Raw genomic sequence first — 14,010 nt, forward strand, 5'->3', positions numbered from 1 at the left:
CACGGTCCAGAGATGAAGGTCACAACAATAGCAACAAACATCTCAGCTCACCTGTTAAAGTAAAGCTGATCAGTTTCCGAGGATGCTCAACACCGATCTGCTCTGCCAGCCCCTCCACCTACCAAAAAAAAAAGCATTATTTACACTCCCCATACTAGCTAAACACAAAACCATCAGACTTATTATCATTCAAAGGTTGATACAAATGTATATAAATCTAAACAGTAATGGATGAAAGTGTTTAGGAGACTTGATGATTAAAAGACGGCAGGCAGCGGCGCTGCATGGAGCATTCATTGCTCAGTGTTTAAAGGTTCGATTGTGGTTGTATATAATTTAATGGGTCATCAATCAATTTGACGGTATGAAACACAAAAGACAATCAATTATATGTCTGGCCGAGCAACCACGTGGCTCCACTGTGGACATTTTTTACATGATTCCTGACAATCTTCAACAATATCATGGACATACAGACAGATTTAAACCATCCAGGCAGCTTTTATCTTTACAACTCAACTTACAGAGACAAAAATCTTTTTAAAAGGACAAACAAGCCTTGCTTGTTGGTGTTTTAACACAATGACTTGGTGAGCGTCATATTTTGGACATGAATAAGTACAACAATCGCAACGGATTATTGAGTGCCTCATTTGAACCACCTTGCTGCAGCCTGGGAGCGCAGGTATTTAAATCTTGGAGTGATTCAGCACTACCTCTCTCTCAGTCTCACACACATAATCAAACCCACCAGGACTGCTGGATTCTTCACAGTGATGCAGGGGGTTGTTGCCCTCAGTGCTCCACTCACGCCATGATAGTATTTGAAACAGACCTTAGTTTCAGCTGCAAAAGAAGAAGAAATAAGTTACTTTGAATATTTTATATGCAATAGAATTTGATTCTATCATTTGTTAAGCCCTTTTCACATGGTGGTGGCACCTCCTCGTCTCTCACACCAAAGAGAGGCGAATTAGCGCTACGTCAGTGTGTTCTTACACACAGCAAGGCATTGAGCAACCAGATGTGTGAGCGTGCCACATTGAGTCATGCCAGCTTGGTTTGGTTCTGTGGTAGCTTAGTTTTGAGCTTCTGCTGCAGGTTTAAAGGTTATACGTAGAGATGTCACAGTTATTTTCATAATTAATGGCAGTAACAAATAATTGATTAAATAATCATAAAGATTCCTCAATATTGTCAATTTCCATAAAAGACTGAATTGTTTAAGCAGATCAGCACAACTCATGCATGGAACAAAAACAAAGTTACATCCTCGTGTTGCCGCTTGTGTTGCTTTGTTTTCCGTCTGTGCAAGTTGCAGTCGAGGCGTGTTAGAGTGAGAAAGGCAGAGGAAGAGTTATTCCCTCCAAACAAACACATTTTGGGATTTCTTTAGTTATAGAAAATAATGACCATAGTGTCATTGTGGAGGACGGCTCACCAGCCTGTAAAGCATGACGAAAAGTTGCAGAGAAAGAAGGAAATACATCCAATATGTTTCACCACCTGCAGGATACTTAAGCAAAGGTAAATGTTCACTTACTGTGTTAAACCGCGTTAACCTAATGCAACTCAGTAATGAAATGTAATCGTGTCATTTGCAATTTTTTCATTGTGTACGGCTGGTTGTCATCAGCTCAACATCAACTCAAACTTTTGTTGACAGATAGTTTCACTGTTCAAACACAATCAACTCGCCGTGGCATCAATGCCTTTTGTAGTTGTCAGTGATTAATGGTTTGTAGTAGAAATCATATTTAACTTCAGATATTGTTTCTTTATTTCCACTCCAGTATTATTTATGTGTCAAACAGCAGCTATTCTGCTAAAAGACAGCTTTATCCTGTGTTTCTAAATTACCCACTCAAGTTTAAAATAAAGGTTGGAAACCATTTTTAAAATGTAGATTCTAGAAATAATCCTCCCAGATCCAGATAGAGGTCCTGTAGCCCTTCCATCTGTTTTCTCTGAGAGAAATCCAAGGTTAATGTGCAGGATTGATTTATTGTGAACAGAGCAGAGTGGGTTTAGTGTGAATGAGACTTATTGGTACCTTCAATCAAAAGAAAAAGAAAAAAACCTATAAAGAGTGTTTATGTGATTATATGCATTTATAGTGTTGTGAAATTAATGTTAAATTAATTGTGATAATTGTGGTTATTTCTCTGAAGATAATCACGTGAAGAAAATCTATAATCATGACATCCCTAGTTGTAACAGCAGGGCAATAAATTTATTCCCCCATACGCCATCTAACCGCAGGCCAGTGATGCACAGCAAAAGTTAAAACGTTCTGTTTTCAAACATGCGGCACAAAAAAGAGACACCGAATAAGTCAATCATTTGCTCCCCAAACAGCCTGCCATGGGCAGGACTGCACTGTGTGTGAAGATATCCAGCACCAGTTAGAGACCTTTAAGTTCTGGATGTTGCTAGGAAGGGCCTCTACTAAAAAGTCAAATGTACACTTTCAACTTACAGTGGAGTTCCTTAAACCAATTTTGGAATTTCTTTTAAGTCCTATCAACACATAGATCTGGTCATCAACATGATGAAAATAAAAGTGTCATTCATCAGACCAGACCACGTTCTTCCATTGTTCCACGGTCCAACAACACTGCCTATTCACAGTACGGTAAGCAAGAAACTGTAAAGCACTGTGTGTTCTAACATCTTCCTATGAGAACCAGCATGAACTGTTTTTTATTGACTTGATTTACAGCAGTGATTTCCAACCCGGGGTCCCTGACCCCAAACGGAGTCCCCCAAAGAACACACATGGTCCCCAAGGGTTTGACTGTTCCGAGCCGGTGTGATTAAAATTAAGGCCATGTCCACACAGAGATGAGTTGAGGTGTATCCACCTCAGTTTCTTATCATTTCAACATTTTGTTCACATGGAACTGGTGTGTTTAGAGCCTGGAAACACAAACTTTTGAAACCAGGTCCCATATGGGGTCCACAGCTTTTTGGTAGTTGCATGAAGGATGGGAACCACTGATCTACAGCAACTCTAGGACTTGATTCATTGTCTGATATTAATCTATTACCAAGTGTTATAAGTGTTTTTGACTGTGTCTAACTTTTATAACCCAAAATATTCACATTTTAGTTTGGTAAATATTTTACAATGTTTTTAGGAAACTAAGTGATGGTGTGCAAAGAAATTTGGAAACTTACGCTCCATAAAGTAGGGCCCAGGCTCCAATCTCCAAACAATCTGGCCTTTCTGGGTGCCATTCACTCCTCTGTTTTTACAGTCCCACACATTGGATGGACTGGTTTCATCTGAAAAAGGGGAAAACTGTTAGTTACAGAAGATGCTATTTGCTTAATGTCAGGATTAGGCCATATTACATCTTTACTGTGTTGATTTCATACCAAGGGATGTTGATCCCTTTACAGACGCCAGTTTTCATGCTCCTGTTTGTGCTTTGGAGAGCAAAACTGCAACCAAGCTGCATCCGATCTGACTTTCAGTGTGTTTAGTCTGCAGATCTTGTACTCCAAAACACAAATTTGCCTTTAATCAGTGAAATCCATTCCAAAAATAACCCCCTATAACCTCGAACCAGAAGGGCAAACTCTAAACTTCCTTTGAGTTAAAAACATGGAAGGGGAATTCCGCTGTTCGTAGCACTTTTGCACACAGATTAATGAATGCCCAAACTCAGGAAGGAGTGTGTACTGCATATGCGTGTGGGTTTGAAGGGGAGCTAAGGGCAGGGTATGCAGGCTGCATGTCATTGAATGTCTGCTTAGTCAAGGAAAGTGGTGGCTCCTCTGGGGTGCAAGACACTGAAGCAGATAATGAAGTCCTAGCAGCCTTATGATCAATACGAAGTGACCTGACGCCCCAACCGGCACCGACAGTTTAAACTGACTCCCTTTTCTCTTTTATGGTTCAGTTTCTGCTCCATAAACAATGGCCAAATAAAGTTATGATTATTGCAGTAGCATCCATCTTCATTTTAGTCAGACATAATCAAAATAGTGGGTTTTTTTCATGAGAACAGCGGTTTATATTACCTTATAAGTTCTTTCAATTTGTAGTTGAAATGGGACCTTATACAGTCGATTGATGGATGGAAGGCAAGTGCCTTAACTCTTAAATCGCAGTCGGCTCTTAAAAGGGCTAAAAAATGATACAATCAGCAACTAAAGAAAAGAAAATAAAACAGGACAATTGTGTTTATTTTCAACTGTTGCTCAGAGTTTAGACCTTAACATAACAAAACCAAATGTTTATTTTAATGTTTTATTAATGTTTAAAAATGATTTTGTTGCTGAAGATAATCAGTGACATCTGTGTTCGATAGCAGGAAAAAAACATGTCAGGAAATTTGACATTTCTCCTGTTTGGTTGCAACTCATTCAAGAATAGTAACAGACACAAACGTTTTGACTCAGGTAATACACTTTCCAGGGTCTTTACATGTGCCTAGACACAAGAACATGAATATAAACCTTAGAATTGTGGAACAATTCTTCATTTACTTTGGGTCTTTTGAGAAGTTTTTTTATCTGAAACTATGGCCAGGGATTATAGGATGAAAATTATGGGCAGGGCATGGGCAACCCATATAAACCTGACTGACCCTCCAGGTTCCAGTCTAAGAATAAAGTATCAGAATTCAAACAAATTTTCAGTGTAAACTGACCCTTACCTGGGTGACTCTCAAATGCCCAAATGCAAGTGAATGCAGCATATGTGTGGTGTTTTACAACACGTTCTTGATCATAGTGCAGCATTCATATGGCATCATCTCATCAACTGCATACATGCCTGATAACATTTATCTGTCCAGATTGTTTACATTTTATGAAGAGGAAGTTCAAGTTTATTATTTTGTAGTATAAGTGCTTGTGCAGCAGCAATTAAAGCCTTTATATGCAGGATCATCCTCAGTAAATAAATGTTGATGGAAAAATATATCTTGACTATTTGCATTTACAAATGTTGATTAACTTTTTACATTGGACTAGCTAGTTGTAATAATCAGTTAATTATTACCAAAAGTCTACACCCATTATATTTTTAATGGTCTCACATGTCCCTGGTCTGTGTCCCTCCTGTTTTCCCTGGTCTGCCCCTCCTTCCAAAAATGCCACCTCAAGCTGCAAAAAAGAAAAAGGGATGGTGAAATGACACTGACGGGTCAAAACTAATTGGCAGCATCCATCTTTATATATAAATTTAAGTGTTCCCACAACATTTTTCATGATTAAATTTGCCTTTACATGTCAAATTAGTGGGCATGGTCAGTATATTTTCTTTTAGCTGCTTTAAATGAACACTGTCTCTCCATAAAACCCAGAAGAAAGTATTAAAAACATTTTTCTGTTCAGACAGTAAAATGGATGGGTCTGTTCAAGAGATACAGGAGTTTATTTTGGAAGCACAGATTTGAGATTTGAGTTATAGAGTTTGCTAAATTCACCAGCTGGATTGTGCTGGATGTATCCGATTCCTCTGTATTACCTTTCACCACCATGGACATATCTGCCTGTTACTTTAAGCCCGATAGCTTTCTTCAGCACTCAGGTCAATGTATTTCCTCCCTGTGTCCTGTTTCGAAGCAGGATTAGCATTATAGTAGACCACCCCCACTCGCTCCTGAGAGGAGTGCGGGTTGTGATGGTGTGTATGTCATTGTTTACTGAGGCATAGTCATTACATGTTGACTCAGCCTCCCGTCCTGTGTAAAGGCTCAACAGCTTGTGTTTCAGTATTGACTTGGAGTTGGAAGCTCCAGCTCAACTCTACCTGGCTATTCTCATGGTTCCAATAATAACCCCGGGGTCAGCTGAAAAGCTCTGAGGACAGGATGGGTTGTCAAATCAGCTCAGTGACTGAATGCCTGTGTTGAGGTTGTAATCCTGTACTCTAACCAAGAGCGGTTCAGTACTTTCAAAATCAGTACTTCTGAAAATATACTTACTTTGCTGTATAGTTTTATAGAAGACAAATTGTTTGAATTGATCCTGCCAATAAAGAGACTGAAAATGGACTTAAGCACTTTTACCATGCAGGCCAAACTCAGTCCAAGCAGGATCTGGGCCAGATTTGGCCCAAATGACCATTTAAGAATCCACATCTGGTCCAGTTCTGGGCCGGATTTGGAAAACTGATTTGTACCAGTATTGGTTCATTGTGTCAAAAGACACCAAATGGGTACTCGTATGCGGATCTGGGCCAAATGATTTTTGCTTTCATAAATCCAGACAATAAATCACATAATGTGTTGAAAGGAGAGTGTAGGTTTGGTTTTGACATTGGTAGGGGTATAAACGTGTCACACAGAGATCCCTGGAAGACAATGTTGGTTTGAACTTATGGTAGACGTTTATTTGCAAAACATTTTAATTTAGAGCTGAAATAAAATTTAAACAAGCAAACATTTATAATTCCAAATATCATATTCAGGGATCAACATCAAGGTATTTTGTCTATACTGAATACAGGATTATTTTAGTGAAGGATTTCTCTAATGTTATGAGTTGAAAACAACTGATGTTTCACATCAGTACCGTCCAGACATGAAGGCAGCTAATTTAGCCATATATTAGCTTAGAGTAACCTCACTGTAATATAGTAGAAATAGACATATTTACACTCTCTTTTATCACGACAAACATATTGATGCCACAGGATTAAACCAGTAAACCCACATTGTTGAGGGGTGCTCCTTGCTGGTGAAACAGTAGGCGTGTCACTCACACTGGTAAAGATATAGTTTTTATAAAAAGACAATTGCCTTTTTTTTTTTAGCACAAATTCAAAAAGAAATTGAAACAGATCCGACTGCTTGTACTGATGAAAATTTGCATGTGGTTAAATTGTTGTTTAAGAATGGAGGCCATTAAGGTACCTTTCCATGTACTGAATCAATTACAGGTAAAGCATAACCTACTACAGTTGCAGTTTCTGAGTAAAAATAATAATCTCACCGATATGGTACAACCCAATCCAGTCTGTGGCATCCACTTCCTCCTTTATGTCCCAGGATATGACAAGATTCTGGCCTTGGTTCAACGTGTGCTCCAGAGTGGATGCCGTTAGTGAGGACCGGCTCTGGGAGGTCACCAGGTCTGTGTCGCTGTTGGCTCGTGTGAGCCCAATAGGGACACTAACGACAGAGGTGGCATCGACGGCTGCCCCTCCCCTCTCTGCCAGCGTCCGAAGGTTTTCTGGACTGAGGGTGTGCCGCAGATGAGGGCTACGCCTGCGTGGGGCCGACAAGTGTTCACGGCCTCCAACGGCCAGGTTGGGTGGGTTGTGGGAGCGGGTCCTAGCTGGAAGGACTGCTGTGGCGAGGGAAGGACGCATGTTGTGCAACTAGTGAAGAGGCAACTATGAGAAGCAAAAACAACAGGAAATGGCAAAACTAAAGACGGAGAAATGAGGAGGATGTTCTTATCGAAAGGACTGGTTGTCAAAACAATGCATTCTGTCGATTTGGTTGGGAGTCGGTGTAGAGAACATGTTGGAACTTTGGAAATGATCCGTTGACTCCCTCTCTTTTGAAGCTCCCATAGTGGCCCTTTGATGTTCTGTACAAGTCGAAGGTGTTTAACAGTCACAGCCTTTGTTGTTTTATCCGATGGCAAAGACAACCTGAAAATGGGAAGAGAGACAAAAAAGAAATCAGCTATTACACACTCCTATAGACATTTCTCCATCTCTATGGTTTCTGCCAGTGTATGGGCTGCCTCAGTAAACACACACAGAGGATAAGGGTGGATGTTTCTGCCTCCCAGGATGCTTTTCAATCAGATGATGTCAGTTTGGGAACTGTCTGGGGAGTGCTGCCAGTCTCAACCTAAGCCATTTTGTTTTTAAAGGAAGCATGGCATATACTTTCAGTATCTGGCACATTGAAAAAGCAGAATGATGATTTCTCTGTTTATAAGGTAGGAAATGTTTAGTAATATTTGGCTAATATGTGCTGATGTGGGCTCTAGACTCAAGTAAAACCTGATATCTTTGGTGTTTAGAATGTCTGAAAAGCTGTTCAGCAGTGCATAAAATATGGTATACATTGTATTTGAACAAATCGGAATCTGAGTCAATGACAGTTCATTAGCTACATTATATTTTGCTTTTAAAATAATATTTACCATGTCTGAAACAAGACTAACAGAATGCTGAATGTGATTACTTTAAGAGACAGATGAAGTCATTACTGTAATGTTACACATCTCATGGCTGAAAAGGGAGGAGTTGGCTAATATTTTTGCAGACTTAGACTAGTGATGTTATGCTATGCTCTGTATCAACCTTGTGAAGTGAAAGTGAAAGCACTGTTTCAATACGTTGCTTCAGCATGCCAAAAGTCATGTGACGACACCAACCGAGGCCTCGTTACATTAGACATGTACCAGGCAGGTGTTGAGCTGCTTCACGAGGATATTGAAGGGACTGGGTTTGTCAATTTCTGAAATCTTTAAAGTGGCAATGAAATTTAGAAGATTTTCTCTCATGTGCTCCCTAACGACGGCTAATTCAGCATCCGTCCTTGCATCTGTCTCTTCTCTGTGCTGTATCAAATGCTTCAAAGCAATAATAAGCAGCAGTTGTGTCAAAGTGATTCAGTGCTTCACAAAACCTGAGCTCCACCATCCCGAATGAGATCATCAGACTTGTGAGATCCCTCCAGGATGTTTCGATCGCAACTTTGACTGCAACTTCAGTGCTGACCATGAAAAGGATGGTATGCTGTACCGCATGCCACATTGTGGTGGGAGACAAACAAAAGTCATCAAGTCAAAAGCATTTTTTCTACTGCAAAACACCTCCAGGGAAGGTCTGAAATGAGCCCATATCATCCAGACCTGCTGTACATGCTGAACGAATTACAAGATTACAGCCAGAGATGGGGACTCAAGTCTGTGACTCGGACTTGAGTCACACTTAAGCTGCCTTTGCAGTAACTTAAGACTCAACTCATACTCACGTTCTGAGAGTCTTGAACAATCTTTTTTTTTTTTTTTCACAAATTTCTAACTGTCCGATCTCCTGTCTGCTCTCTGTGTTGCGTCCTGTCGTTTCCCCAGACGTAATACTGATGTAACGTCACACAAACACAGCAACAGCACATCTGTTGCTACAGAGCTGCTGTAACATTTGGGTATTAAAAACTCAATAAAAAGAGACCAAAATAAGAGCAGAACACTGCGTCTGTGGTATACAAGTCCAGAACACCGGATCCACCACATCCACGTTCATCCATATTTACTAATCTGAATAAATGTCCATGTTTCACCCTCAGTAAAGCAAAGAAATTATCCAGAGGATAGGGGCATGGCTTTGTCAGTTTAAGCTAAAGATCAGTGCTGTTACTAAATGCTGGTAGGCAAAGGGTGAGTACAGATTTTAAATTCCTTGGATATTATAATGTAGTCTTCTAAGGAGACCTGACAGCAGGCGTCACATTGCAGATTACTCATTACAAAGTGACTCATGGCTCAAGTTCAATACAAGTCACAAGACTTGACTAGGAAATTACTTTACATTCCATGTTGCAACAATCACCAAACAGAAAAAAAAGAAAGAAATGCACAGAAATCCCGGAGGGATTGTCTGGTGCTCCAACTGCAAAATCTGGCAGCTGTCAAACTCACTAGTTCCTGTTTGTTAATTTGGACAAGAACATCTTTGCGCTTTTTACCATGAAATGATTTCCACAGAGACCTAACAGACAGAATAAATAAAAATTCTCTTTAGGTGTATGTTTTCAAAGGAATCAAGGTATAATGATGTATATGCATATATAGACTGTGGCTCAGAATCACTTCACCGTCTGAACACAAATGATGAAATGACCTCTGTGCTGCAGTATGTGAACTGGTTGTATTTCCCAAGCCTGATATTGAAACAAGATCTGTTGCATTTGATGCAAGGAAAGCCTGCACGTCCCTGACTCAACAAGATTACCAGAGCGTGGCCCCATCTCGCACACACATACACACACACACACACACACAACCTCATACAGGGATTTATGAGCAAATAAAACCTTCATCACAGATGCAGGAATACGTAAATCCAGCTCACGTGTGCACATGGCCTCATACGCAGTCATATAGCACCCACAGGGAGGGGCCACATCCATCAACAGGCAGAAGCTTACTCAGTTGAAGTGAAAAAGAAAGAACTATATAAGTGTATCTGTAACTGCTGAGTGGTTATGTAAGCGCTCCTGTGGCCCAACACTTGCCCTCCTCCCATGTTTTTTTAGGCTTTGTCTTAACACTCATGTGGAGCAGGAAATGCAGCAACTCCACTCAAAATAGAAAGGATGAGGAGTCTGTGTACCAGTTATAACCAGCAAAGAGAAACATATGATCTCATGGGAAGGCAGGCTGGATGTGATCCAGTGCCTTTTCTCTTCTTCCTTGTCACGTTATAATCCCCGCTCCTCTGTTCTGCACTTTGACCTTGATTAGTGAAAATATCAAGCGTGAGGGTCACATGAAAACCACAAAATGAATATGCTTTTCTTTCATTCTAACCATTCTCTGAAGAGGTGTTTGCTATGTTGACACGAGACAGGAACTACTGAGAGAAAGCAGAGTTGTAGGAGAAGATCAAACCATAAGGATTTAACATTCTGTCAAGGACACAATCTCCAGAGAACAGTACTGAAGATTTCTCTGTTTTTCTTTACGATAGGCTATTTATTTTTTTATAAAAAACAGAAGTTGTGCAAATCTGTCCTGCCAGCGTCCCCTGTGGCAGGCATGACTGACAGGTACAATGGCAGCATTATGGATGCATCTATATCTCCTTACACGCCTCATGCCAAAAAGATGACAACATGCTGAGTCCTCACAATCTTAGGTGCCTACACCGCTCTACTGCACACGCAGACACATGCAATATGTGTGCTGAAATGTTTTGTCAGGGCCTTATGCTCTCACACACATCTCCAGAATAAGCTGTAGAGGCAAATTATGTTTAGAAAAATTGTGCATGTGTATGTGTGTGTGTTTGAAACAATGTGAAACAACTAAGCTGGTGGCTTAGTCACCAGCAACAAACCCACTACATTTTAAGTAGATTGGATCGTACGATTGAGTAGTATTTGATTTTATAGTCATATCAAAGTCTAAATATCTCATTTTCAGGTAAGCTTCTATTTATTTATTTTTTTCTTCCTTCTTTTTTCATCTCTTTCCACTAACAAATAAGAACCAAGTCATTGGAAGGCATAGTTTTTCTACCGGGTTGGAACCCCTTTTCCCTTCAGTGCTGCCTTGATACTTGAGGTCATAGATTCAACAAGGTGCTGGAAACATTCCTCAAAGGTTTTGTTCCATATTGACATGATAGCATCACACAGTTGCTGCAGATTTGTCGGCTGCCCATCCATGATGAGAATGATTGAAGTACAGTTGCATCCCTACACCTTACTTCAAAAAGTAATATAAATACCTAGGTTAAGATTTGATAATATATACATAAAATGAGAACTGAACTGAGTTAAATTAACAGCTTTAAAAATGTACTTAGTTAATATCTAATGAGGAGGGAGGCCATGTTGCTGGCCCAGTCTCCTGGATCAATGTTTGTTTATAACTTTAGATAATTCCTTCAGGCTGATATTTTTTCATCTCATAGCAAGGAGTTGAGGAAGACAGCCACCGTCCCTGAGTCTGTTTCTGCCTCATGATGAGTTTTTCTTTCTTCCCTCATCCCATGTGTTTGCTCAAGCATAGTTGTTGGATTTTTCTGTAGGCCTACTATAATGTATTTTTTTACACTAAATGCATAGAATTTTATTTAATTGGACTGTATATGAAGCCCTAAAGACTTCTTTTGATTAATCCTTCAAGTTTGTCACCCTTTTCCTTTTGGAAGATTCTTTCATTCATCATTCACAAAACCATTCATGCTCTGCAGCGCTCAGCTATTTTCAGGTCTCTGGTTTCAGGTCCAAAGTCACCCAGGGCCACTCTCCTAAGGTCATGCTGAAACGTAAACAATGAGATTCTAAACTCTCTGCATCCATCTTTCTGTGTATCCTGAGAGTAACTATCACAGAGAAACATCCTCTCAGCATGACACTGCCAACACCATGTTTCACTGAAGCAACATGGAGAGAAGACGCTCTGTTCCTGCTTTCGCCCAAACATACTGTTGGAGCTGTGTTAAAAGAGTTCAAACTTTGCTAATCACATCAGAGGATTTTTACCTTTTGACAGTCATCTAAGTACCTTTTGGTAAATTCTCTGCAGGTTCGCATGTGCCTTTTAGTCAGGAATGTCTTCTTAACATTGGATGGCACAGTTCAAAGAATTAATGGCAGAGCAGCATATGGTTATTTCCTACTGAGATTAAATAGCAATGGAAAATATTCACTTATTCCAACCCCTTGTGTCTCAGCCATGAGGATTTGTGTTGTGAGCTGCAGGTGCTTTGATGTCAGCTCCGGGATTCCAGCTCCTCTCAACCTCCCTCTGTGCTTCACTGTGTCTGTTGGTGTCAGCAGAGGGACCCCTTTGTGCCCCCGTGGAGGTGACTGCAGTACTTTATTGCCTAACAGAACGGGCACCTTGAGAGCTGGCACACACACATACACACACACCAAAGCACTCAGGTCTTATTGTGCCTCAACAATAAGAAACCGTACAGTTACTTGCATGTCTGGCTGAGAACGTGAATATACACCTAAAGGTGGAAGACTACCGCGGGGTCCAACAGACAATTCCATGCCGTGAGGCTGCACTGGAGGTAATAACTTTGTGATTCTGTGACACAACACAGGTTCGGGAATTAGTGCCAGAATTTTCTAACTTCACAGGAAATCTGCAGCTCTGTCACACTTGTTGCTGCTGTGGAAGTGCATGTCTGGAGTGAGTTACACATAGAAACGTATGCCTCTAAGTTGGACCTTAAGTACCTAGCTACAAACTGGTACACTGCAGGAATCTATTTCTGTTCTTTGTAGTGGTAGGCCAGACCATAATTACTAAGGTTATATATACAAATTCCAAAGTTCAAACAATTATGAGGAGCATCAGTGGTAACATATCTGAAAATGTTGCATTGTAATGCCAAAATGCTGTGGGTGTCATATTTGGTTCATGCAGTTTCTGAGAACTGTTGCATCACCATTTGGTAAAACTTAGCTAAAACACTGTGTATAATGTCTGGTACATGTCTTTTGCCCCCAGGGCCATTGGTACTACAATAGGAAATTTGTATCATGAGGATATCATGCAAGGGTTAAAGTCTTCCTCCTGCTCTCTCGACATATTCTCAACAGTCGTCTTTAAAAGTGTGACACTGCAATAATGAAAAACCACAGGTCCACATCAAACCTTGTAAAGTAAGTAAAATAATGCTGTTCATCACCACTTTTACAAATTCTTGGCACTTAATTGTTTTTATGCTGCTCAGTCAGAATTTAGGCCATGCTACGGCATTAAAACTGCCGCTGTCAAAGTCCTGAATGACATCCATCTAAACACAGACAGCAGCAGAAGTTCTGTTTTGGTCCTGTTAGATCTTGGTGCTGCTTTTGACATCATCAACCAGAACATCTTGTTAGCCCGACAAGAAAGTTGTTAATCTCTCTTCCAGTTCTGAACTGGTTTAAATCCTACTTGAAAGACAGAGACTACTTTGCATCACTATAACTATAAATCTACTCAAACAAAGATGACATGCGGAGTTCCCCAAGGCTCCATGTTGGGCCTCGTATTGTTCAAAATATCTGATCATAATAATGCTGATGACACTTAGCTCTATATACCTGCGTCACCAGGGAACTCGTGGAAAAACAGTGACAGACATTTGGGTCATCATCATCATGCATCATTACAGTATGATTTGCCATGAACAAAAAAAAACCAAGGGGTAAATATACACGGAGGACAAGAACCTGAACAAGGAGCAGGTTTTAGCAAACTGAACTAGCACAATTAGCAAATAAAACCAGATGTGAAGAGAGCAGGAAGTAAAAGAGAATGTACTACAAAAGAGGGTGAACTACAAAATAAAAC

At 40.3% G+C, this 14,010-nt stretch overlaps 1 protein-coding gene across 2 annotated transcripts in view; it reads right to left on the reverse strand.

Annotated features, from left to right (window-relative positions):
- The window catches only part of hecw2a (HECT, C2 and WW domain containing E3 ubiquitin protein ligase 2a), a 59,846-nt gene that overhangs the window by 39,940 nt on the left and 5,896 nt on the right, over positions 1–14,010 (reverse strand). For both annotated transcript variants that reach the window (XM_042001375.1, XM_042001374.1), the window contains exons 2-5: positions 6,952–7,618; positions 3,181–3,288; positions 752–846; positions 52–118 (exon numbers count right to left, since the gene is read on the reverse strand). In XM_042001375.1, the coding sequence (XP_041857309.1) occupies positions 52–118; positions 752–846; positions 3,181–3,288; positions 6,952–7,330 (649 nt within the window). In that variant the 5' untranslated portion in view covers positions 7,331–7,618. The remainder of the gene's footprint in view (positions 1–51; positions 119–751; positions 847–3,180; positions 3,289–6,951; positions 7,619–14,010) is intronic.

The sequence above is a fragment of the Melanotaenia boesemani genome, chromosome 12 (assembly GCF_017639745.1).
Source record: "Melanotaenia boesemani isolate fMelBoe1 chromosome 12, fMelBoe1.pri, whole genome shotgun sequence".
Lineage (NCBI taxonomy): Eukaryota > Metazoa > Chordata > Actinopteri > Atheriniformes > Melanotaeniidae > Melanotaenia > Melanotaenia boesemani.